Below are 24,824 nucleotides of genomic sequence, written 5' to 3' on the forward strand. Positions count from 1 at the left end.
ACACCTCTTGAAAGATACAGATGCCTCCATGGTAGAAAATTATAGCATCCAAGGTTAAAGTACGGTAACATAACTAATCTTGGTAAGTTTATATATAATATGTGGAAGAAGTCTTACATATTGCCGAGCGAAGTCGTGAGATTTGTCTAGTTGCCTGCTGAAGGTGGCTGACATCATCATCGCGACCTAGTTGAGGACCGTCTAGTTACATTATGACGGGTACTTGAAACTTTGTGAGTAAAAAATAATTTTACCCGTGATATTCAAGTCTACCTTCGAGTATTCTCTCTGGTGAATGTTCCCGTTGATTGTCCGTAAGGTATAAAAAAAGAATATCTTTCTGAAACTTTTGACTAAAAAGAACAGAAGATAAACTAAGCAAAGAAAAGATTTTCTAATCGAAATCAGGATCAGAGCAAATTTACCTTCTGTTATCGACACTCACTTAGATCAATTTTCTCAACTCTTTACACTACGTTTTAATAATTGTTTATTATGCAGCAATGCTTTCAACATTTTCAATGCAGAAATTAAAATTAAAAAATTGATTATTATAATAGTAACATAAAATTTATTTATTAACTAAATATTGATATATTATTCATAATTAATTGTTTTTATAAAAAAATTCAAATTTAAACAGAAAGAAATAGTGTAATTATTTCTGTATACATAGAACTAGGTATACATAGAACTATACAAAAAAACCTTAAGTATCTAAAAATTTAGTTAGACACAGATCTAAAAAAAATTTTATTTGATCTAATCACTAAAATAATTATGTTAGAGCACTTAAATTGGTTACTAGAATCAACATTTTCTATAATATTATTATCATATTTGAAACCTCTGTCAAAGTTATTTTGATTCAAAATTATTTTCAGCTCTATTTAAGCTAAATATCTAGTTAAATTTTTAGATATTTTAGCAAAATCTTTCCTTCGGTATAGATGTGAATCATTCTCTCTTAATAAATTTCTAGATTTTATATTGAGCACCATTATTACTCATTTGTTAACGTCTGGCCGTTGGACGTCCCTTACTATCAACTGTGCATATGTATAACGAAGTTAGATAGTAGAAGTATCATCTGTATGTACGTAGCACCTGTCCGTGTAGTATGCAAAGTTTGCCGGCATCATTAGCCTGACCCAGGCTAGCTGCGCGGCGTGAGTAGATATATTTAGTATAATAATAGACGCTAAACTTGTTCAGTCATGAGCCAATGCATAGAGTCGATAATACTGCGACCATCTGCCGCCTACTTGATCGAGCATCCCTTTCGCATACTTGACGCAACTTTGGTATGCTCATTGTGCGCCGTACATAGAGCTGCGTATCGATTCGAAACTTCCACGATATCGACTTCGCAAAAAATAAGATGATAGACGCATCGAGCAATCGGGAGTACAATATTTTGTATGGAGTTTATTCTATATGAATGCATCTTATGAATTTTAGAAGTAGAAATTACCAAATATTATATTAAGAAACCGACGAAGACCGACGATTGTTCGGCGCGCAATTTGGGGAGACTACGTATATTAGTTAATTATTAATTTAATTTAATTCGTGATAATACCGCGGTAGTTCATATGTAAGCGATTAAAAGTCCAAGCTAGACTATTATAGACTTCGTATTTGTCTTAGTTATGTTCTTACATTAACGGTCTTTAGTATTGAATATTGATTATATAATATTAAGAAAATTATAGATATTTATACAGAAAGAACAGTTTTGTTAAAATTATATAAAAATTTAGCTATAGATAGTATCTATAGCTAAATTTTAAAAATTAATTATTTTTGATATGTATCTATTAGATACATATCAAAAATAATTCAGTTCATCAAACTAATGTAAAATGTTAAATTGATAGCTAGACGCCAAAATTGAGATCAAACCTTTTTACAATACTATCAAGTTTGAGTTTTTTATGTAATTATTTTAATGGTCCAACAAAATTATTTTTAGAACCAATAATTATGATTTAAAAAATATTCTAATTGTTATAATAAAAAAATTAATATTTAGTTTAAATTTATCATTAAAAGTTATCATATAATATTTTCATTCAACTAATAAGTAATTTTTTACTTAAGGTCATACCACAGCACCTAGAAAACTGATTAAAATTTAACGAGTTATCTTATAGCTATTCCGTTAACTAGTAATTTTAGTAAAATTTATGTATGCTGAAAAGAAATTTACGCGGACAAGATGTTGCTGTTATACGCTTTACTTAATATATCGTGCAGTGACTCACGAAACTGCCTCAAAATTTCAGAAGATTATTTAGAAACTTGTTATATTAATTTAGAAATATATTTTTACGTGCATTTTTCTGGATATATGTATAACCTATGAAAATCATTTTATATCTGTTCTTTCTTTTCCTTGTTCTGTTAAAATTTTATAAAATTCTTAAATTTGATTAATTTCGTGAATAATATACATGCATGCATAAAATTATGATATTTATTTAAAACATATTGCGTATTCTATATGTACATAAAGTTAAATTTAAATGAATATGTAGCGTATGTTTTCATCAAATTAATTATTAAAACAAATCTCATTTCAATACCCTTAATTCGAACTTCAATTGCCACTTTTTAAAACGTTAACAATAATGGAAAAATTTTTTAAATGTAAAATAAAGCAGTATTTAACTAAATTTTCATGAAGCGCAACAATTGTCTCCAAAAATTTCTTAAAAAATATATTTCTGAAAATCGATAGAAAATATATAGAACATACTGGATACTTTTATGAGAATTGTGTATAAGTAACGTGTGGAACTATAATATAACTCATACAACCGGATGGTGCAGGAACGTAACAAGTACGTTGCGAAGTACGAAGTGCACAGGTGCACAGGTCCTTGAGGGAAATACTGTTCGAGGATGTTCCTCAGGATAACATCCGTCAGTTACAACTTATGATTAGAGCGGTGCCTCGCCGCACATTTAGTCAAATAATAAGAGACGCGCGTATATTTTTACGGTCGTCGGGAAACGTTGAGAAGCACGACCGCGCGATGGTACGCGGAATTAATAATGACGAAAGAGCGAAGGGACATTCTTAACTAAGGCGTGGGCGCATATATCACGATGCCCCATTATGCTTATGAATATAAATGCACCCTCGGGGTGGCCACAATAAATGCTGGCCGCCGTGCCGCCGGATCTCTGAATTCTGCTCTACTGCATGCACGTACACGTGGTAGCCGCGGAACAACGAAAATAAAAACGACTCCCGTCTCTGCCTCCTCTTTTTCTTTTGTCCTTTTTCACCCCAGACTCTGGACAAATGCTGAGCGTGAGGGCGAGCATAAAAGAATAATTAAAATAAAGTAGGCTGCACGTAACTTGAAATTATACACGAGTACTGTAATGATAACAACAAAATGGTTAATAAGCACCACCGCCCTTAGGTTGCGCGATTTCTTTTGTAGGTTCAATAAGAGGGTTTTAAAAATTGTTTCTTTTTAATCATAGAAGGAAGTAACGGAATCTAAACGTACTTATATAGAATATACTTTCCGTTTCTGTGTTGAAATTAAAGAAATGTTTGTCAAATTATGAACATTTATATAAAATAAAATTCAAATTAACTTGTTTCTTAAATTGAATAAATTTTTAAGAGTTTCGTCTATAAGAATAAAATATATATATTTTATTATAATATAATATATTAAATATAGATAACTGATGCAAACATATCTCTCAGAAAAGTTAAATTAAAACGCTTGAATAATATTTTGAAGTAAAAAAAGAAAGAAACGTAAATGAAATAATAAAAAGTAGTTGACTACATTTATCGAGTTACGATGGCTTGTAAGCGCAAGACCGCAATGTTATTCGCATTAAGCATCGAAAATACCGACGTTTCTTAGTCATTTAGACGACCATTGCAAAAATCTTCGGCTACGAGCCTTGTCAGTTTCTTCTTTAGCGATTAACTTGTAGGGGTTGCAGCTTCCACAGCTCCTTTCGGTTTCTTTTTCTTCGACCAGCACTCTTTTATCCGCCGCATACCTTCTCTTTGGATCGCTTCCAACCGTTTGGATCCTCCCTCACCTTCGCAATCGGTGCAGCCGATATCCTATCTCAGTCACTCTCCCTTTTTCCTTCAACCTATTCCGAGACGGCCCGTTCTTTTATACGTTTTATCGCGTTTGTCCATCATCGCTATTTATCTTCGGTGTACCTGTTAGTCGTTGCTAAACAACACATATACACTACTGTGCTCTTTAAATTATCATATTAACAAATCATACTCAATACAATATTGCATAATAATTACATTGTGTATGTACATAACTTCAATTTAGCTTTCTTTTTATTTTTTCTATCAACATTAATATACCATCTGTTATTTTTTTATGTATTACCATTTTCACTTGAATTTCAATAAAACTTCAATATTGATTTAACGTTGAATATTGAATAAATAAAAAAAATGTTATTTGCTCTGGGTGAGGGCAAACCACGGCTCTGAACAATGTCAATTTTTACATGCCAAGATGTGTTTTCTAAAATAAAAAATTGATTGTAATTTTATCAATAACAATATCTATGAAATATTGAAGAACCAACTAATAGAGAAAGCTAAAAGAATTATTATTTTTTAATTATTAATATTAACGTAAGGTGACGAAGAAACATATTACGTTTTCGTTCGTTGCTATTTTCCCTACTCAATCGTTTATCCCGCGTTATTAAAAGCGACTTTGTTAACGTAGTAATCAAATTTAGATCTGTGTGTAACTCGGCCGCCACATACGCTGTTTTTATTGATAATCCTTTTTGTCTCTACCGTGCTAATAAAAACGGATCTATCCAGCAGGCGTTCAGTATGTCCCGCAAGCTGACACTTTTGCGGTATTATTGTGCTTTGTGGAAGACCACGCATAATGGTCAATGAGATTACCCATCATATGATGGCCGCTCGATCTTCATAAAGAGTATAGTGGGTATATTTGTTGATGTTAAATAATAACGACCCATAAATAACAATGATGAGTAAATAGATGTTCATATATAATGTAACATTTTTTCAAATAAGTATTAAACAAGATTTTATTATCGTGTACGCACGCAAATTCGTACACGGTGAAAATATGGCATCGCAAATTCGTATATAGTGAAACTTTTTCTTAGGATTTTTATATAGGAGCACTTTTCAAAGATACTAAAAAGTACACTTTTTTAAGAATTTTCCATATGTATCTACAAATTCTGAAACATTCTAAAATCTCTCATTCTGCAATTTCTGAAAAAAATACTTAAAAATTTTTTGGATTTTATAAGATATTTTATCAAATATATATGTATATTATACAATAGAATAAAAAATCTTAGACATCTTAAAATATTTCATGATTCATATGTACTATATTCATATTTCATGATTCATATGTAGTATAAAGAACTCCAAAAAAGTGTATACTTTTTCTGTACTTCTAAAAGGTATTCCAATTTGTATAAAAAAAATCTGAGCAATTTCCTAAAAGGTTGTAAAGTTAATGAGAAATTCTGAAAAATTCTGAAAAAAATTTTTACTGGGAAAATATATTTATAAGAAATTTAAATATGTTTTATAACATCTAAAAACAAATGTAATAATAGGAAGAAACTCTTTTTATTATGTATAATTTTAAGTGATATATTAAAAGATTAAAATAAATTAGAAATATTTAATGAAAAAAATTACACTGATTTATAAAATTTCTGTTTCTCAACATTTGAATGATGAGTTTCATATATTTTACTCCATAAAAAAAAAACATTATAAATTGTTTGAATTTATAAAATTTAAAAAAAATAAAGTCCTTGATTTCTCAAAATCTATAGTTGATAGAAGTTTTTTAACTTTATATTCTTTTTCAGCAGATACATAAAAATGATAATTCAGGTGTTGTGAAACAGAAACTTTTTAAATCAGTGTTATCTTTTTCTTATTTCTTCTCTAATGATAACGATCGTTATTTTTACACTTTGCAGTCTGCAGCCAGTTCAGTAGAGGTGTATCTTCGATGTTGGGCGCCGTGAGTCCAGACTCGTTTGATACGCTGCATTCATACAGCAACACCTTTCAAATGCCATTCGTGACGCCCTGGTTCCCCGAAAAGGTAAGTCATATTTATTTCTTTTAGATTTATGACATTAAAAGTAACTCAACTTTATCATCTCGTATTTTTTATTTTTTAATCTTTTATAATATTTTATATAATTTCTTAAAACTATATCAGAATGATAATAATTATGTCTTATAAAACTTAAATTTGTGTGATATTCGTCATTGTTCTGGGATTTTCAATAAAACAATGTAATCATCAATTCCAAGAATTCACGAGACATCATTTGTTTCGTTTGAAACACAATATTGCAATTGGTCATAGCCAATACTTTTTCTCAGAACAGGGCAATGAAATGAAACTTTATTTAAATCTAATTTATATTCATGGAACCTGTTTTTCCGTGTGTCTTTTCTTTTATAATCTTATATTTTATACTCCGCACATCTTTCCTTCGATTCCCTGAAGCAAAACGTACAAGGAAATCTGAAAGAAATATTTTACAAACCGGTTCCAATACCAAAAAAAAGGTATATATATGAAATTTAAATTTTATTTCGTATAGCTGATGCTTTGTTGAAGTACATAAACGTTTTTAATAAAAAAGTCATGTCGCATAATAATTCCCATTAAATTTCAAATCTTGTTAAGTTCAAATTACATCGAATAGTATATGTATAAAGGCTGAAAGATTGGCGTTCAAGTTGAAGTGTCTATGGCGGAAACAACTCATATTCGATGCATAAATTTTCCATCGTACTTATCAATTCAACGTGAAAAAAGGGAAATATACGCTACGATGTGCATGCGCGCATTTGACAATAATTGTCGTGTACAGAATCAATAGTTTCGTTTCGCGCTGCAACTGATAATTAGCGACGCTACGAGACGCATGATGATGGATTTGGTCGATACAATCATCCATACAAACACGTAAATGTGTATGCAATACATACGGTATACATATTACAATTTGAATTTCGAAATGAATTGGTTCACCGAAAATTTATTCGCCAGCTCGAATTGTGGGGCTGCATTTATCGCACCGTTGTAAACTGATATCGCACTATGCTGTAGGATGAACGTCGGGCTCGTGAGTATTTCGACCGTTGTGTGCGTATTTTTCCCACGATATATTTCCGTGCAGTATAAGTATATATACATATATATGTATGTACGCGTAACGAACGTCGATGTCGTTTAAATGGTAATCGCGCGGTAATGCTGATTCGACGCCTCGGCTTTCTACTCCTTTTTTTTTTTGGCCAATTACGGTTCGCCAGGAACGGCCATTTATATAGAGAAAATCCTTTTTCAATTTCCATGAGATCCTTGCCTGCACTGCGTTTGCATCGCTGTCTCTCAAGAAAAAGGGACGTTATTGATATTGGAAATTCAATACGTGGATATAATCATTCTAGCCGGACGATGATTAATTTATAAAATTTTATACACGGTATTTATTCCCTTTCAACATCAAATCGGAAGGTTTAATAAAGAAAGCATTATTTTATTTTAAAAAGATATTTCGAAATTACTATATCTCGTTTTCAATCTGCCTTCGGAAATCTCGCAGTTCATTTCTAAAGCACGTGAATGTTTTACGAGAAAAAGCCGAGTCGAGACTCGACAACTGAAATTAGTATCAAAAGGCATATATTTCGGTAGTAAATCACTACTCGCAAGCACCAGTTGCACATTCGCGAGGAATTAAGTTTCAAAGAGAATTCACAAGTAGTAGGAGCTCGATTGCACCGACTCAGATTAAAGTTTCGACGGAGCATCCTTTCCCTCCTAAGTAGAATTAATTTCGGCAGCGCGTTAAGTGGATGACGTACGACTGCCTGTTCAAAATTTCACGACGAGCACGATCGTAGGACGCCGAAAATGCACGGGATTATTGTGTATCCAGGTCCTGACACCATCCTCGGGTCTTCTGGACTTCGCCATAAGTATGCGACCGGATTACCATCGTGCTATCATCGATACGGTGCGATACTATGGTTGGAAGAAAATCATCTACCTCTATGACTCCCACGATGGTAAGTCCTTTACCCTGCGGCTTTCTCATGCATTTCTCATTTTACAGCGCGTAGCCGCGGGCTACGGCCCGCATACCGCTCGCTGCAGCTCGCGCCTTTTCGCCTCCGCCCCTGCGATATTTCTCTTTTTATTATATCTACCAAGTAGGCTCGGTCTCTCGTGGCCAACTTTCCCGATATCGTAGACGTGGGATATCGAGTGGATTCCCCGACTTCTGCGCGGAATAAAAACGCGCGTATGGGTATCTCTCCTGACACCGCAATCATATTTTTATATATCTATGTAAAAGATATAATATAAATGACATTTGTCAAGCAAATACTGCTAAAAAATATATTACATTCGTAAACAATCCGTGTAATTTACAAACTCTGTTAGAAAAGGGAAAAATTTTCGTAATGTCCAATTTAGACGATCTACAATTCACTTTTACATTTGAAAATAGAATTCTGAATTCTGTTTGATATGTATATTTTGATATACGTGTGTGTATTTTAGTGTATATTCTATATGTGCATGTTATTTTGATTCTTCGCAAATATTTGTTGTACAACACGGTACATAAAATCATAAATAAAATTCTATCTCAAATTCTGGAATAATAGTTTATCTAAAATAGACTCTAAAACGATACATGAATTAAAATCCCTGCATCAAAATCATGCGAGTGGAATAATGTATGATTATGAAATATGGTCACGCTTAACGCCTCCTCGCAGCGTGTTGCTGCTTGAAAGTGAATTACATCACGAGAATATAACTTCTAATTAACTACTTATATTACTTATGTTTTCTCTACATTTTATTTTCTCATTATTTAAAATTGTATAATTTACAATTGGATGAAATCATACGTGTATCTATTATGCGATCGTGCGTATTTCATGCTTCAATATGTCTAACACTCGGGGTTTAAACGTGAAATTGAAGAGAAAATCAGATATGAATTTCTACATATCACTGTTTCATGTATAATAATTACGCCTATGATTATTAATTTTATCTGATCTTTACCTGATGATCTTTATCTAATGATATCAGTAATCGCATACAAAATGTTGACTTACACTGAGAAATGTTTTTGATTAGTATTTTTCTCTGATTTTTGCATACATGCAAAATATGCCATCGAGAGATATCGCTCTTAGTCCATTATGTATTGTCTTATATAAATTATTATTTCAGTAACTTTTTTTGCAGATGACGTAAACGAACAATGTCAAATCTTACAAAACTGTAAGAATTTTAACCAATGAAAATCGATGAGAACATGACGTAACGGTCAAGTTAGATCTCGAGTGCTTCTATATAATTGCTTGTAAATTTATATACTAGATATACGTGAGTAGGTTTTTAATTGCGCGCCGAATTTTTCAGACTTGAAACGTAACTCTACTAAACTACCGCAGTAATATCACAAGTTAAATTGACTAACAATTTAACAATTTTTGATGCTGTTTACGCGAAAAATATTTATTATAGTCTAAAGGCTTAGGACGGTCGCACAGAATGCAAGAGATTCGAGTTCGACTCCTGGCCGAGGTAACATTTTTTGCAATAAAAAATTAATTATTTACAGATTTTAATATGTCATTCAACATTATAAAGAGCGATCTAAGATGCAAGAAGCAAAAAACATAATGAATTGTTACATTGTTAGCCAATTTAACTCGTGATATTATTGCAGTAGTTTAGTAAAGTTGCGTTTGAAATCTGAAAAATTCGACGCGCAATTAAAAATCTACATACGTAGTATATAAATTCACATGCAATTATATCATAGATAGAAGCACTTGAGATCTAGCTTGACTGTTACGACATGTCTCGTCGATTTTCATCGGGTCTTTTTCTTTTTGTTATTTAAAGAAATACATTTTAAAACCACAATTTATCAAGTACTACTTCAAAGTAGCTGATTTTTAAGAATTTTATAAACATTATCGGCATTGCCGGGATCGAATCAAATTCCCGAATATGTTTCGCTCTCGTAACTCGAAACGGTGACAGAATAGTAACTAGCACAAATTGCAACAAGAATCTCTTCTCTGATCTGTTTCGTACGAAATCTCATGTCAATCTTGATGCTGGAGGCGAAGCGACAGCGGTTTAATTACTTAATTAATGGAACATGGAGTAACTTTGACTGAACGAAACGATTAATCACCGCGGATCGCGCTAGAGAGTTTTGTATCTCGCTGACTTCCGGCCGTTATAACTTGGTCACGTGCCTCGGGCATGAGAAAGCCATTTGGAATTCCTCGAGCCGACCAATTGCTCTTCTTCGACAAACTCCGATAAGAACGAGCTTGAGGTAGTCTAGTATCGCGGAAACGGAGGGAGTTTAATTACCGAATGCAAATGCAAATATACTTTAGGGACTATCGTGCTGTCTCCGTGCGCTGAACGACCTCTTTCCTTCCTACCTCCCGCTTTCCTCATCTCGCCTGTTCCCGTTGTCGCTATCTGACGTAGTTTAACCATGCCGTTTTCCCGATTAAAGCAGGTATGAGGAAAGCAGCAAGACGATGAGCATTCGGAGAATCATTTGGATTTCATGGTAAATTTTTTGTTACTTATCTCAGTCTTTCTTACGTTGATACCTCTTGGGGATAATACCTCGCATACTTGAATTTATAATAAAACATAATTTGCAAAAAATATCGTATCGATAATTATAGAATGCAATAAAAGTGCTTAAATAATTTCACATGATGATTCTCTAATGACATACACCGCATTTTTTTCATGAACATTATATGTGATGAAATGTAATATTTTAAATGATAATTTTTATTACTTTTAGTAAACATATCTCTCTATCGTATTAGAGTAATATTTTTATACTATTTGCACTTACATTAATAAGAGAATTTTTAATATAATTAATGCTAATTTCAATAAACTTAAATTTATTAATGTACATGAAAAATTGCTCTCTCATTTTTAATAATGAAAGTAACAATTAGCAAAAATTAAATATTGTTGAGTTACAACAATCACAATCTATACAATAGTAAATTATTAATTATTCGCATCTAAATATTCTTTTGGATTTGTAGACAGAAAGAACAGTTTTGCTGAAATATTAAAAAATTCTACTAGATAAACACATACCCGATCTGAAAACGATTTTATGTAATAAACAAGGATTTTATGTAGAAAACATTCTATAAAGTATATAGTAAAGAAAATAATTAGATTTTAAACTTTGTGACAAAAAGATAATTTAAACAGTGCAATAGCTGTATTTTAATACATGTAGTATAAAAACACGTCATGTAATTGACGTCATGTGGTTGAAATGTGCAAGAATATTAATATGCAAAAGTGTGCAGTTTATTGCAACATAGAGATTATCGAGTCGATGAACACCTAACAATACGACGTGCTTAGAAAAATTGTGCATAACTTTCAGTATTCTCGATGTATACGTAAGGATCACGTGGCAAGACGCCCTTAAATCAATTTGACACGCGATGTCGTTCGCTGCGAAAAACATCACCGATGCAATTTCAAAGTTAAGACACGTCAGATGTTTCCTCAATTGCACCGTTGCACTAGTAAAATGAATCGCCATCGGTCAGGTCAACCGTTCGCATTGAAGTAGAACCGATTGCGCGAATAATCGAGAGAAAGTTTGGCGGATTACGTTCCATTAGATTTTCCCGTTCGCGGTATAAATGTTAAATCAGACTTCTAAAATCGTAATGCCTTTAGAATCAGCCACTAGTATTTGAACACGAGTAATACTTCTTACTGACGTTTGAGATAACTCCTACAATTATTTCTGGAATTTTAAATGCAGGAAACACACTCATTCGGTGATATAAGTATAATACATTTGAAACGCTTGGCATTTCAATGTTATTCACATTAAATATGAAATTAACCCACGATTACGACATTGTTCAAGGATGGAAATGACTTTTTCCCGAACAAGGCTTATATTGTTTTTATATCCCGAGGTTGAATTTCAATGTGAATGATTTTTTACTTTCGAGAAATAATTTCTTAATTCCATTCGCGTTTGTCCTTCTTGAGATTTTCTAGATTTAACAGCGAAAATCACCGAGTAACATAACGACTGGAATAAAACTGATGCAATTTGCATTACTCGTTTGGTATTCGCTCAGATAAGGTATTGAATAAACATGACATAGACATAGAATAAACGTGTATAGATTGCGTTCTCGCTTTCAATTAGCAAATGTTTGCACGTGGAAGTGGAAACATACATGTTATTGCGTTTATCCTGAAGTTAAACCTAGCACAGTCAATAACAACGAATTAATAGCGAGCATATCAGTTTTCCCAGGCATTTCTGCCATTTGACACCCGCACCATTACGCCCGTTTGCCGAAAAGTTGAAAAAAATCACGAGCCGCCAAATGGACCAATTTTCAAAATACACGATACGTGACATGTACGTTCCGCACGTACAGCACTAAAAGGCGGTTAACTGATAGAACAGAAGAACGATATGAAAAACTGCGGAAAAAGCCTTGCGCGAGAGAGAGAAATAGCGCGGGAAAGTAATTAGCGGTTAGCAGGCCACGTTGTCGTTCTTCGTCCAGGACGGGAGGGGATTCGATTAAAATCGCAGTGACGTGCCTGCGTATCAGAGTCAGGCTCAGTTTCCTTTCCGGCGTCTTTCAGAATGACAACGGCGTCGTTGTCGCCGACGCGCGTCGAGATCTCGGCATCTCATTCTCGACTATCGTGGTAGTGACAGGTGCTCTATCAAGGTGAACTCTCGATATAATTATTTCTGCGAGTACATTTTCGCTGCGTGCTTCGTATATTTGGAGGCAATTAGACAAAATCTGAAGTCCTGTCATAAAATATACCGTTTAAAATCATAATGAAAAAAATTTCCCAGAATTTTTTATCATTGGTGTCATTGGTGAAATAGTCAATATCAATGTAGAACAAGCCAAGAATAACTCCAGTTTAAAAAAAGGAAAAATTTTCTCTGACACGGAAATTCATTTTAATTTCAGAATTCCATCTTTGAAAGATGATGCCGTGATTTAATAATATATGCATTATACATATGCATACATGCGCAGTGCGTTAATTTAAATGCGGCTGTTAGAAAAATTAGATTATCATAAGTACTAATCGCCAGACAATAAGGCTTAAGAAAATCTGCTTCGTAAAATTAGATTAGTGTAAGAGATTAATATTAAAGCCTCAGACACGGAAATAAACGGGTAATAATAATCAATATTTATGCCATTGTGTGTAATCCCTTATCTAAATCACATTAGAAAAATGTGATCCATAGTGTTATCCATTCAATATCCATCAAATAGCATGATTAAGTAATTCCCGATTGCATTTAACTACCTTCTATGATTAAGTAACAGCTCGCTGATCAAGGCGAATTAAATCCTCCGCGCGATAATGGCATGTCATTGTTAAATCAGGTGTAACGACGTGATTGAGATAAAATATGCGTGTTCGCATAATGACTCTTATGTATATATCTGTCAATTAATCAGGTCGATGTTCGAGTTTCATGTTAGCGAATACCCATAACGCGTATGCGCAAAATGATTTATTATATTCGCTATGAGTAATGAAACATCGCGGTAGAGCAATAGCTTAATTAGCTGCACAATGGAAAGCACCCGCAATTACTTTATATTATCAATTTAAAGGAAATAATTCGATCATATATCGATCGCTATTTATTTTCTAAGAGAATTTGACTAATTATTTCATAAATCTTTCAGATCTTTTTGTTAACGAGAATGTAAAAGGCTATCATTTGTTTTTCAATTTTTGTTATTTATTATAATGAATATTTTTGTATTTTAAATAAAAACCTGGTTTTAATTCACTGTGAAATTTTAACATAAAATAAAATCGGCATAAACTAAATTAAAAACATACATGAAATTAATTTTTGTGAATAACCATGCCTTTATGAATAGCTTATAATTTAATAAACTTTGCTTACTGAATCGATTATTATTTACAATAATAAACAATAATACATGTTGAAAAAGAAATAGAAATAATTATATATTCTAAAAGCCAGCAAGTCTCTCGATTCGGGAGGCTGCGATTAACCATTCATCGACTACGCAGTTAAGATGAAATATCGTGCACCTCCGGACGTGACGACCTTGGGGTAGTAACCGTGGGCCTTTCTTCTTGCACTTCAGTGATGATAAGTGGTTGGACGATGGGAAACGTCTCGGTATAAATCGCAGATGCAACGTCTCGGCCATGTTCCGGTCGTTTCGGCAACCTGTTTGAGCAATACAAAAGGATGTAAACTAACTGGTTTTTGAGAATTTGACCGGTTTTATCGAAGGTTTCTGTACAAGCGCTGAACCAGGTTTCAGAACCAGACTAGAGACTCGAAGAAAATTCTAGATATCATTTAGTTGCTAAGTAAATTCAATGTACGTTCTTTAGGGTTTAGCATGTTTGAATAAGCAGGCTTTCTATATTTTCTACTCTTACGAAAGATTACTGGTTCGCTTTAAGCTCGAATATCATAGCCGAATGTCATCACAAAAGGAAAAAAAGAACTGAATATTACATGTAATTATCGCAGTTACGATCCGTGTTATTAAAACAATAAATCTTCGTAATTATCGTTGCTATGTACCAGTTGCATATTGCGCAATGTTGTACGTTCAACATATTACTGTTTTCTCTAATCATTACGAAACGAAGGAGGACGAAACATTTTATAGAACACGATATCTTATGATCGAAGAAAACATAATAATTTTTTAATTATTATAACAAACACTATTACATTAAATCGTACTTCTATTTTAATAACAGAGAATTTTTTTCTAATACACCGGAAACAATAATTCAAATTTTTCACGTAACTAACAAATTTGTTAATTAAAATCAATATTGTTCTCATTTTGAACTAAATAAGTACAAAGAAATAAAATACAACACATAAAAAAAAAATGACAATAATAATTAGATTAAAAAGAATATAATATCGGATAGTTCGAATATTTGCGTGAGTTTTGTTAAGCTTCGAGTGTATATAGTTGTATGATAAAGTTTTCACTTTTAATTTAAAATTGTAAGAAAAATTACATATTTTTTTTTTAAGTTATTCATTATTTTCGATTAGCATTATTTTTTCATTATTTAAGGAGTTGTTGATCATTACACGTGGCAAGTCAAATAAAACAGGATAAAATATGTAAAATACTAAGCGCGCGCGCGCACAAGGCGGTTTGTGTTGTATCTTGATTGGATTAAGTGCATCAGCGAATGATTATTTCGTTGATTATTCGTATATTCATGTAAAACGAGTAGTATTAAATCTCTTGCTTATATACATACAATATAGATACATGTTTAGACATGATCTGTCTAAACGTTTCGAGACTGATTTTTCCTGTGAATATATAAGTAATACATATTTTTTCAACAACGGTAGCTTTTAATATCAACATTTGACTAGTTGTAATAATTTTTTCCACAATGCTGCAAGCAATATGTTTCAAAAACCAGCTGTGCGGGTTTCAAATTTTTTTCTCTTGTAAAAATTTTCGTAGTGGAACAGCGGGTTGTTGTAAAATTTTATTTCAAAATCTATCCTGTATGGGAGTTAGCTAACTCCAGATTTACGTTTTGAAACAAATTTTCAAAATTCAAACCTGGGAAAATGCATGTATACAATTTTGATCTCAAGTGAAACAAAATCAACCTATGTGAGGACGATAAAATTAAGACGTTGATCGGTTTCTTGGACGTAGATGGCTTTGACTTTCGAAACTAAAAATGTAAATGAAAGGACGTCGTTTTAATCACATTTTGAACATTCAGGTAAACTGATTTCAAAGTAACCTTCAATGTAATATAAGCGAATTGAAGATTATTTCGAAAGATGTGAAAGGTTTGAACGGTTGAAAAAACGTTGCGAACAGTGCTAAAGTAGAAAGGATTATGTTAAAAGTTTTTATTAATAAAATTTGAATATATATGTATATATTCATTTCTTGTTTTTTTCTGAATCCGGTCTTGGAACTTTTTAGATAAATCATATAATTAAAAGTTTTATCGTTATTGTGATACATAATTATGAATTATAATAACCAATTGTATACTGACTAAACTAGTTATAATTGCTGATCAATTTTGAAATAAGATATATTTTCTTTTTTCACAACTAGTAGTCGAACTAGCTAACCATTCTTAATCAATGATTCGTTGGTGCACCTTCTCGGATGAATATTCCATTTTGGACAGGGAATCGTCAAAGTGTGTATGAATTTCACGGCAATAAATTCACGTTAAGGAACGTGCTCGGTTCGGTCTCCATCTCTTAATAGGGGTATTGTATGGCCGACCATAAACTGTCGCTTTGGGAGGCATCGCATCGCGTGCCACAAAGCAAGAGCAAGTGCTCTCCGACCGCGGCGGTCAGCGGTCATGCGTGCAGACGTAGCCGTTTACACGTGTGACTGTATCGCACTCCTAGTCGGGAGATATGTGGCGCGGAATTTAGTTAGTACCCTTGTTGGCTTTATCTCCGTTATCTCCGTTTGGCTCGGAGGTCGGCCGTGTCGCCAGATTAGAAGCACCAGCCCCACGAGCTTCTGCGATCGCGATAATTAGCAAAGATGGAATTTCGTATTTTCAATATCCTGCATCTTTGTGTCATTTTAGCGTTCAAGCTCAAACTGGAGAACATCTATTTGCGATAATATGTTTTTACGTTAATTCGTTTAGGCAAATCTCAAAAGTAGATAAAATCTGTAAGTCATTTGCAATATTAATTCCAACAATAATATGCATTTATATAATATAGATATTTGTAACTGGAAATCGAAAGAATAAATGAGAAGTACTTGTTTGTAAATATGGTGGAATATCACAATCGTGTTATGTAATCTTCATGCGCGTGCTATTTTCGAAGCAACTATTTTTCGCTTTGTTTAATCCGTAGAACAAATCCGATAAAAACAATAATTAAGCGAGAGGAACATCACTGAACACAATGGACCGCGGTATATTGCGGCAAACATTAATTGGCTTCATATGTAAGTATTCAAATGGGATTGCACCTACGTCTGGACCTACTCTCTCGCGTATGGTCTATGAAAAACTTACGTGTGATCACTTCTCAGGCAGTATTTTGATCATCGACTGCGGTCTCCATGAAGGATGGAGCACGCCAACCATACCGAAGTTCAATAACGGGGATCCTTTAACGGTGACAAGCAATGAGATCGCTTGGATCGTTAACCTCATGTATGTGGGAGTTGGCATCGGTTCGTTGGTACCTTTCATACTAATGGACAACATCGGACGTAAAGGAACTTTACTAGTCACTACGATACCGAAGATCATCTCGTGGATCTTCATTGGGCTGTCTACATCTGTACCATTGATATACGTTGGACGGATACTCGCGGGCATCGGATGTGGCATAACGTACGCTGTAATGCCGATGTATCTCGGCGAAATTAGCAGCAAGCGAACCAGAGGTCCTTTAGGTGTGATATAAATTGTTTTGGATGTGTCACTGTATAATACATAGTCTAATTTTTATCGCCACTTTAACATATTTATCGTTTTAAATATTTAATTCGTTTATATTATACGCGTTGATTGCAAATGATTTTTAGTAACATCTTTATATTTTTTTTAAAAGATTTACAAATCTATTAATATTTTTTAATCTTAATAAATTCGATTTACGTTAATGTTAACGATCATATATTTTGTAATTATTGTGCACTGCACTGCACTTGGATAATATTTTTGGCGAATAATTAGTATTCTTAAAAGACATGATTGAATGAGGCAAGGCCTTTAGGTACTTTAATGGCTGTTCTACTCAACATCGGGATGCTACTGATCTACGCTATCGGCCTGTGGATCAGTCGATTTACGATGGCGATGATAAGCATGTGTGCACCGGTGCTGTTTCTACTGACTTTCATATGGTTACCCGAGAGCTCGGTGTTCCTCACGCGGAAAAATAGACTTGAACCTGCGGAGAAGACCCTCAAGTGGGCCCTGGGTAAAGAAAACGTAGACGATGAGCTCGAGGAGATCAAAAGAATCGTGGAGTCCGAGGACAAGTGCAGCAAGTTGACACTTAAGGAGATGTTCAAAGAGATTTTCACCAAGGCACAAAACAGAAGAGCTTTTCGAATCGCTTTAATACTATTGAGTGGACTGACATTGACGGGGGCGGCACCGATACTCGCGTTCCAATCGTACATATACGAAGAGGCCGGTTTCAAGATCTCGACCAACGCCAGCATCATCTTGACGGGTGTCGCCATCGTTCTGGCTGGTAGTACTTGCGTATCGATAGTGCGTTTCACAGGCAAGAGACTGCTGCTGCTGATTGCCGCACCGATTTGCGTGGTATCGCTGGCGACGATAGCCACTTTCTTCGAATTGCAGTCCATCGGGTACGATGTCTCTCAATTCAAGTGGGTGCCCACGGTCTTCGTGGTGATTTACGTGCTCGGCTTTGGATTCGGTCTTAATCCGATACCACTAGCGTATATCGGCGAGATCTTCGGCGTCGAGGTCAAAGTACCCGCTGCAGTGCTCAATGCACTCTACTACGCTATAAGCACCACCGCTATTGTGAAATTTTATCAGGTACGTTGACGTCTGTGTAAGAATCGATTTTGTTTTCGCGGACGACAGCGTGGTAAGCGGATTATCGACGGGAACGATCAGTTAAGAGGTTTAGCTAAAAAGAATTCTTTGCTTCGTAAAAGTACTATACATATTATACATCACGATATGATATAGCATCGATTAATAGTCTTGATGGTCAAAAAAAGAAGTCTTTACCTTTAATAATGTTAAAAAATCCATTACGATGTATCTACTTATATACAATATAAATATGCAAATTATATGATTATTGAGCGATCTTATCGCTTAACAAGAACTGCATAAGTAATATTTTAAAAAATTAGATTTGAGATTTTAATTTTTTTTTTTTGGTAGATCAGCGATTCTGTTCGGAATCGTTCTCTTTTATTTTACAAACTGTTTTTATATAAACTATCACTCAATTTATGCTTTAAGCTATGACATAATTTGATAATGCTTTTTATTCGAATTTGAGATAACGAATGAAATATTCAAAATAGTATATTTTTCAATACAGAATTTAAAAAATAATTTGATTATCATAAAACTGTTTTTTAAGGAGTTTTTTATTACAAAGTTATTTTTGTAATTAAAACACATCAAGTCTCACTTTATTTGAAACTCGATGCTACGTAAACGGTTAGTAATTTCCAAACAGTATTAATTTCCAAACTAATTTTCGAATTTTGGTTATAAAAAAACCTGTAACACTAAGTTCTTCTTCATAGAAGTTACTATTCTTTTGAAATTCAATATCTGCAGACTACATTCAGATTCAGAGATACCAAGAACCTTCTGAAACAGAGTTTCACAATAATCAGTTTATATTTTTGAAATTTAAATTTTAGAATTCTGAGATTGGACTCGAATTCAATGACCTCTGAAACTTTTAGAAAGCAAAATCTTCCATAAGCTATTTTATTAAAAAGTTTCGGTTCTCAAAAGATTATTATCCTATCCGGTTATTCATAGCTTTTTACTTTCATACTCGAACGTATTACTTTGATAAACAAAATTATACTAATTTGCGTTTAAAGTATAATGTGAAATAATTTTCCAAACTTACATAATTTTTCTTCTATTAATATCACGTAACGAAATAATGTAATAGTGGGAACTATTTGTACTGTGTTTATAGGTTATACAAGAGTTATATGGCACATTCGCACCATTATGGACGTTTACTGCGATAACATTTCTTGTATGGGTATTAATTTACCTATTTGTGCCCGAGACCGAAGGCAAAACCTTGGAAGAGATACAATTGGAATTACGGGGTAAAGAGTGATGTACATCGACAAACTATGTAGAAAGGAAACACAAACAGAGGTGTGTGTAAGTGTGTGTGGCATTATATGAATCCAAAGATCGTTAAATCCATGTGTTTACAACGCATCTCAACTTTTTCAATTTAGAAAACAAGTAGCAAATTTCATATTTGAAAAATAAAATTTCTTAGAAGTAGTGAGCTGCAAAATAAGACAGAAATTTTCAATTTTATTTAAAATTTTTATTGATGTACATATATGTTGAAGAGAAATATTAGATAAAATTTATAAAAAATGTATTTATAATAAAATTAGCATGCGACATTAGCAAAATCTAACAAGAAAATGTTCTCGAATTTTGATGAACTTTTAATATATTGTTGTCTGAACTAAATTAAAGAGAGATAGAGAATACATATTTTTAACACGTGCCTATATGCAATTTTAAGAAATGAAACATCTCTTTGAAACAAAATTGGTTAATTTGCTACGAAACAAATTAATTTAAACATTTATAATTGTTTTTATCTTTATGTTTTAAATTAAACATTCTTTATTATGTAACTGGCTCTTAACCCTTTAATTGTTTTATTTTGTTATTTTTATTATATAAATATTTTGTTATATATATATTTTGTTATATATATATATTTTTTTACTATTATCATACGAAATATTTTTGAAATTATAATATTTAATTGTTATTAAAAATTCTTTTTCCAGCTATTATATAGTTCCGATAATATTTGTTTCAACAGAGCAACTAATAAGTTTTATTTTATCTGCCTAAAAATGCGTATGGATACGTAGAAAAAAATACATAGCTTTTATTTTAATCCAGATTACAACATATTAAAAATTCATCAAAATCGGAGGGGGAGAAACTTTCCTATTTCTTTGTAAGTATAATTTTACCGTTTCTGTAAATTTTACTCAACATTAGCATAGGTACATATTACTATTTTATTTAATTTAGTTTAACTTTTTCTCGAGCAATTGAATAAAATTTAAATCATTTAACGTTCATATTGATGTACGTTATAAATTACACATGTACGTTATTAACGACGTTTATAATTATCATAAATATTTATGCATTTAAAACCACATTTAAAATCCAATTGGCCTCTCATAATATTTTTATGTCAAAAAGCTTTTTTCATTTAATCATTTATTCTATGTGTTTTGCATAAAGTTACAAAATCGTAACGTCGATAATGGCGTTAAATCGCATTTGGAGCTGGTGAAAGCACTAGGGAGAAACGACGCGAGGGAAAATCATTGATCTTGTTTGATCGTAAAGCTCTAACTCCGCAAAGAGAATCGTTTAGTAGCGATATCCTGTACGACGAGATTCGTATGTTCGATCGGACAAGTTAAGTTCTCATTAAAAACACATTTGCAATGCGAATTTACTGGCCTCGTTCTCTCTCCTTAATCCTATCTTAAAGTCTACTATTTCAAATATTTATAAGTATCTCCCGTTGCGTGTTGCTAAATATTATCTTAACATTTGTGTTAGAATTATATAAATAGAAAGAGATAATTCCATTATTCAATTTGACCATAGGGTCTCTATTTTACTTGATTACACTATATGTATTACGACCGTGTTCTGGCGGTGGCGTATAATTATTTCGATATTCGAATATATTAAATCCAATATAGTTAAATATTATTGTCTATTACAAAATGTTATTTAAACTTTTACAATATATCCTACTTTACGCGTGTGAAATGTTTCGATAAGATGTTTATTTTGTTCGAGTGAAAGATTGAGAATATTTTAATATTAACGACGAAATGGCTTCTAAATTTTTCGACCAGTTTATCTTCTTATGCAAAAACCCATCGTATTTACAAGCGATAAAAGCGCAATATTTCCTGAAATCGGTCCACGCGTCGTAAACTACCGAGTGATTCTCTCGTATGACCATCTTGGCTACCGCTGATGATGGCTCCGTCAGCCTCGGTATACGACAGAACATTGGTAGGACGTGTACGTTGGACGACACGTCTTGCATACGCTTGTTGGCGTTTCTCTCCGACGGAATGTCCGAACATGTATATCGCTCACATATGCATCACGTATATTTACAATTACGTGGAAATGCATTTGCCTATATGCACGTATAACTGTTTATCCGTCGATACCCTCTCGCGTCATGTATTAGTCTGAGCATGTGTGTTCAGAGTACACAAATGTGGATTTCAGCATAATTAGATTTAATATTTCAACGTAAGAGTATCTATCTCATATCTTTGTTCAAAGGAAAATGAAAATATTCATTAATATTACTGATTTTATATTTGTAACGCCAAAACAGTGTGTGAGGTAAATACAGAAAGATAGACAAGTATAGTAAGTAGAATGAAAATTATTCTATGACAATTCTGTGTGTGTGTGTGTGTGTGTGTGTGTGTGTGTGTGTGTAATATCTATTATTTTTTAATTAATAACTTGTAGTATATGCCTAGTAATTGTATAATAAAAAATAATTTTATGTAATGAAATATAATCACTAAAAAATAAAATTTATATAATTTTTCTATCTATTGTTTCACTATTTATAGTTTGGGGTGCCTCCGTATCTCTAATGTAGTAGTACTCTGCGCTACTGCTTAGTTAGATCATCATTAAAATCATGTCTATAAATATAAAAAGATATAGAAGAATTATAGGACGCTGGAAGAACAACAAATAAGATGTGTATCTTTGATTTTGCGCGTTGTATGATTGCGAATTAGCTAGCGATAGTAATAAACGTAATACAGGTGAGAGTACTATATATACCAGGAGATTGAGTAAGGCTCTGTGAGTGCAAATGTCCATTGACCTCGTACATTCCACATACCCTGATCTTATGAGCCATCAGTATGACTTGACCCTGTTGGGCTGCTCCACGTACATATCTACTGATATATATCCATACGTACCCAGTACCTGTTAGGGTGTACGTTCAGCCCAAGTGTGTACATTAATAGTACGCGTGTGTATCACAGCTCCGTTCCACATATACATGCATATCACTGGCAAGTATATACACCTATATATGTGTGTGTGTACTATGTACATAGAGAGAGAGAGAGAGAGAGAGAGAAGAGAGACAGAGTGAAAGCAGAGAGAGATCCTTCGATAGTATGCGTTGTATCGTGAGTACGAGCCCTTGTATAAGCTGAGATCAAGATTGATAGGCTACGAGTCGCAACACATACGGGGCATCCACTTAGCGGTGCATTATCCGAATGAGAATGTGTACAGGCTGGATCTTACCTTACCTAATGCGACGCCCGCAATCCCAGTAATGGCGACCGCTTTGGCCGTCGCGCGTGGCGATCTTCGCCAATCGATAACATTGCGCGTGTGTGTACCGAGTATTATGTGCGCTACGCGATTATTTCGTATCCATCCGACAAATGCGGAAGGAGCTGACCTTGCGAACCATATAGCCAGGAATAGGACATTAATGGAAATTAATAGAACGAAAATACGTGCAGTCTATCCTCTCTCCCATTTATGCTTACGTATATAAACCGAAATCCTGTATCATCGCGTAATTATTTTTCACATTACTTCATTGAAAATGAGATTCTAAATTTTAGCGCACGCGATTTTTGTTCTTGGTACGAGCTGTGTCGTTGTATTGCACTTGAAAAGCACACGCTGCGCTGGAGTAAAAGTTCACGTTTAAAATAAAGTAAAGACAAAAAAGGGAAAAGAGAAAGAAAATAGAACAATGAGGAATTGAGGGAAGAGGAAGTAAAATGGAATTCTCCGGAAAGGACACGTTAGAGAGAATACATACTTTGGCATGTGGCAAAACGTTTTTGCTAATGGCACTGCTTCGCGAAACTAAAAAATTATGTGCTTTTTCAGGAGGTTATTATTATTAAATTGCAGCTGCGTACGCGACTGGTGTGCATAAGCGTACGCGTATGCCCGTGAAAAGGTTATCCCGCGTGCTGTATATCGCGTAAAAATATTTTCCAACAAGACAGAAAATATTGTACAGTATTAATATCTCCTTATAACATTGTATTACGTTTAAAATCGATTTATAAAATTGTGTTTTATTAAAGTCATTTATTATTAATCTTCATATAAATAGCATATAATTATGTAACAAAATGAACGCAAAACATTTCATGTATCATATTCCAGGAAATATTATTATAAATTCACTGCAACATAAAAAATTAATTAGATAATGCGACGGTTTTCACTAATTGCTAAAGTTTAATTATAGTAGCCGCCGACTCATTAAAAATTACAAATATACGATGCATTATTATAAATATTTTGTAAAATTAAAACCTTTTTATGTGTTGCATAAAATAATTGGTAAATAAGAAACAAAAATTGAGCTTTTCCTACTTTACATTAGAATAAGTACACTATTATATAACAATTATACCTCTTATGTGTAAATACTAATGTTCCGGTACGCACGCATATCTAATTGCACGTTGAATAATTTATAATTTTATTGTGAAATTTATATTCGCGTGCTTTACATAATTGTTCTATACTTGATATATCCATATTATTAATAGCAAATGCACGAAATAGAAAAACGAAATATCGTATCTATTTCTCTGATGCAAGTATTTATTGTAGTAATTTTACATATTAATCTTTAACGTAATTTCTTCAAGTGCTTTGACTGTGAAATGATCGCATTTGGACGATTATTCTAGTTTTTTGTAATAATTTACAATGTACTATATTTTGTATAACTAGGATAACTACGTCATTACAAAATGCAACAAACATCGTTTATCAAAATACAACGCAGTTAATTATTTTTAA

At 33.1% G+C, this 24,824-nt stretch overlaps 1 protein-coding gene across 2 annotated transcripts; it reads left to right on the forward strand.

The window, feature by feature from the left end:
- The first annotated feature begins 6,037 nt into the window (after positions 1–6,037).
- Positions 6,038–20,167, forward strand: LOC108772085 (facilitated trehalose transporter Tret1). 2 transcript variants are annotated; one of them, XM_018537543.1, is made up of 5 exons: positions 6,038–6,137; positions 7,996–8,125; positions 17,249–17,617; positions 17,941–18,743; positions 19,885–20,167. In XM_018537543.1, the coding sequence occupies exons 1-5, from the start codon at positions 6,042–6,044 to the stop codon at positions 20,032–20,034; spliced, it is 1,548 nt and encodes a 515-aa protein (XP_018393045.1). In that variant the 5' UTR covers positions 6,038–6,041; the 3' UTR covers positions 20,035–20,167. The 2 variants fall into 2 exon arrangements, with proteins under 2 accessions (XP_018393045.1, XP_018393049.1); XM_018537547.1 differs by lacking the exons at positions 6,038–6,137; positions 7,996–8,125 and adding an exon at positions 17,095–17,161.
- The last annotated feature ends 4,657 nt before the right edge of the window (positions 20,168–24,824 follow it).

This window comes from Cyphomyrmex costatus, unplaced genomic scaffold, assembly GCF_001594065.2.
Source record: "Cyphomyrmex costatus isolate MS0001 unplaced genomic scaffold, Ccosl1.0 scaffold100, whole genome shotgun sequence".
Lineage (NCBI taxonomy): Eukaryota > Metazoa > Arthropoda > Insecta > Hymenoptera > Formicidae > Cyphomyrmex > Cyphomyrmex costatus.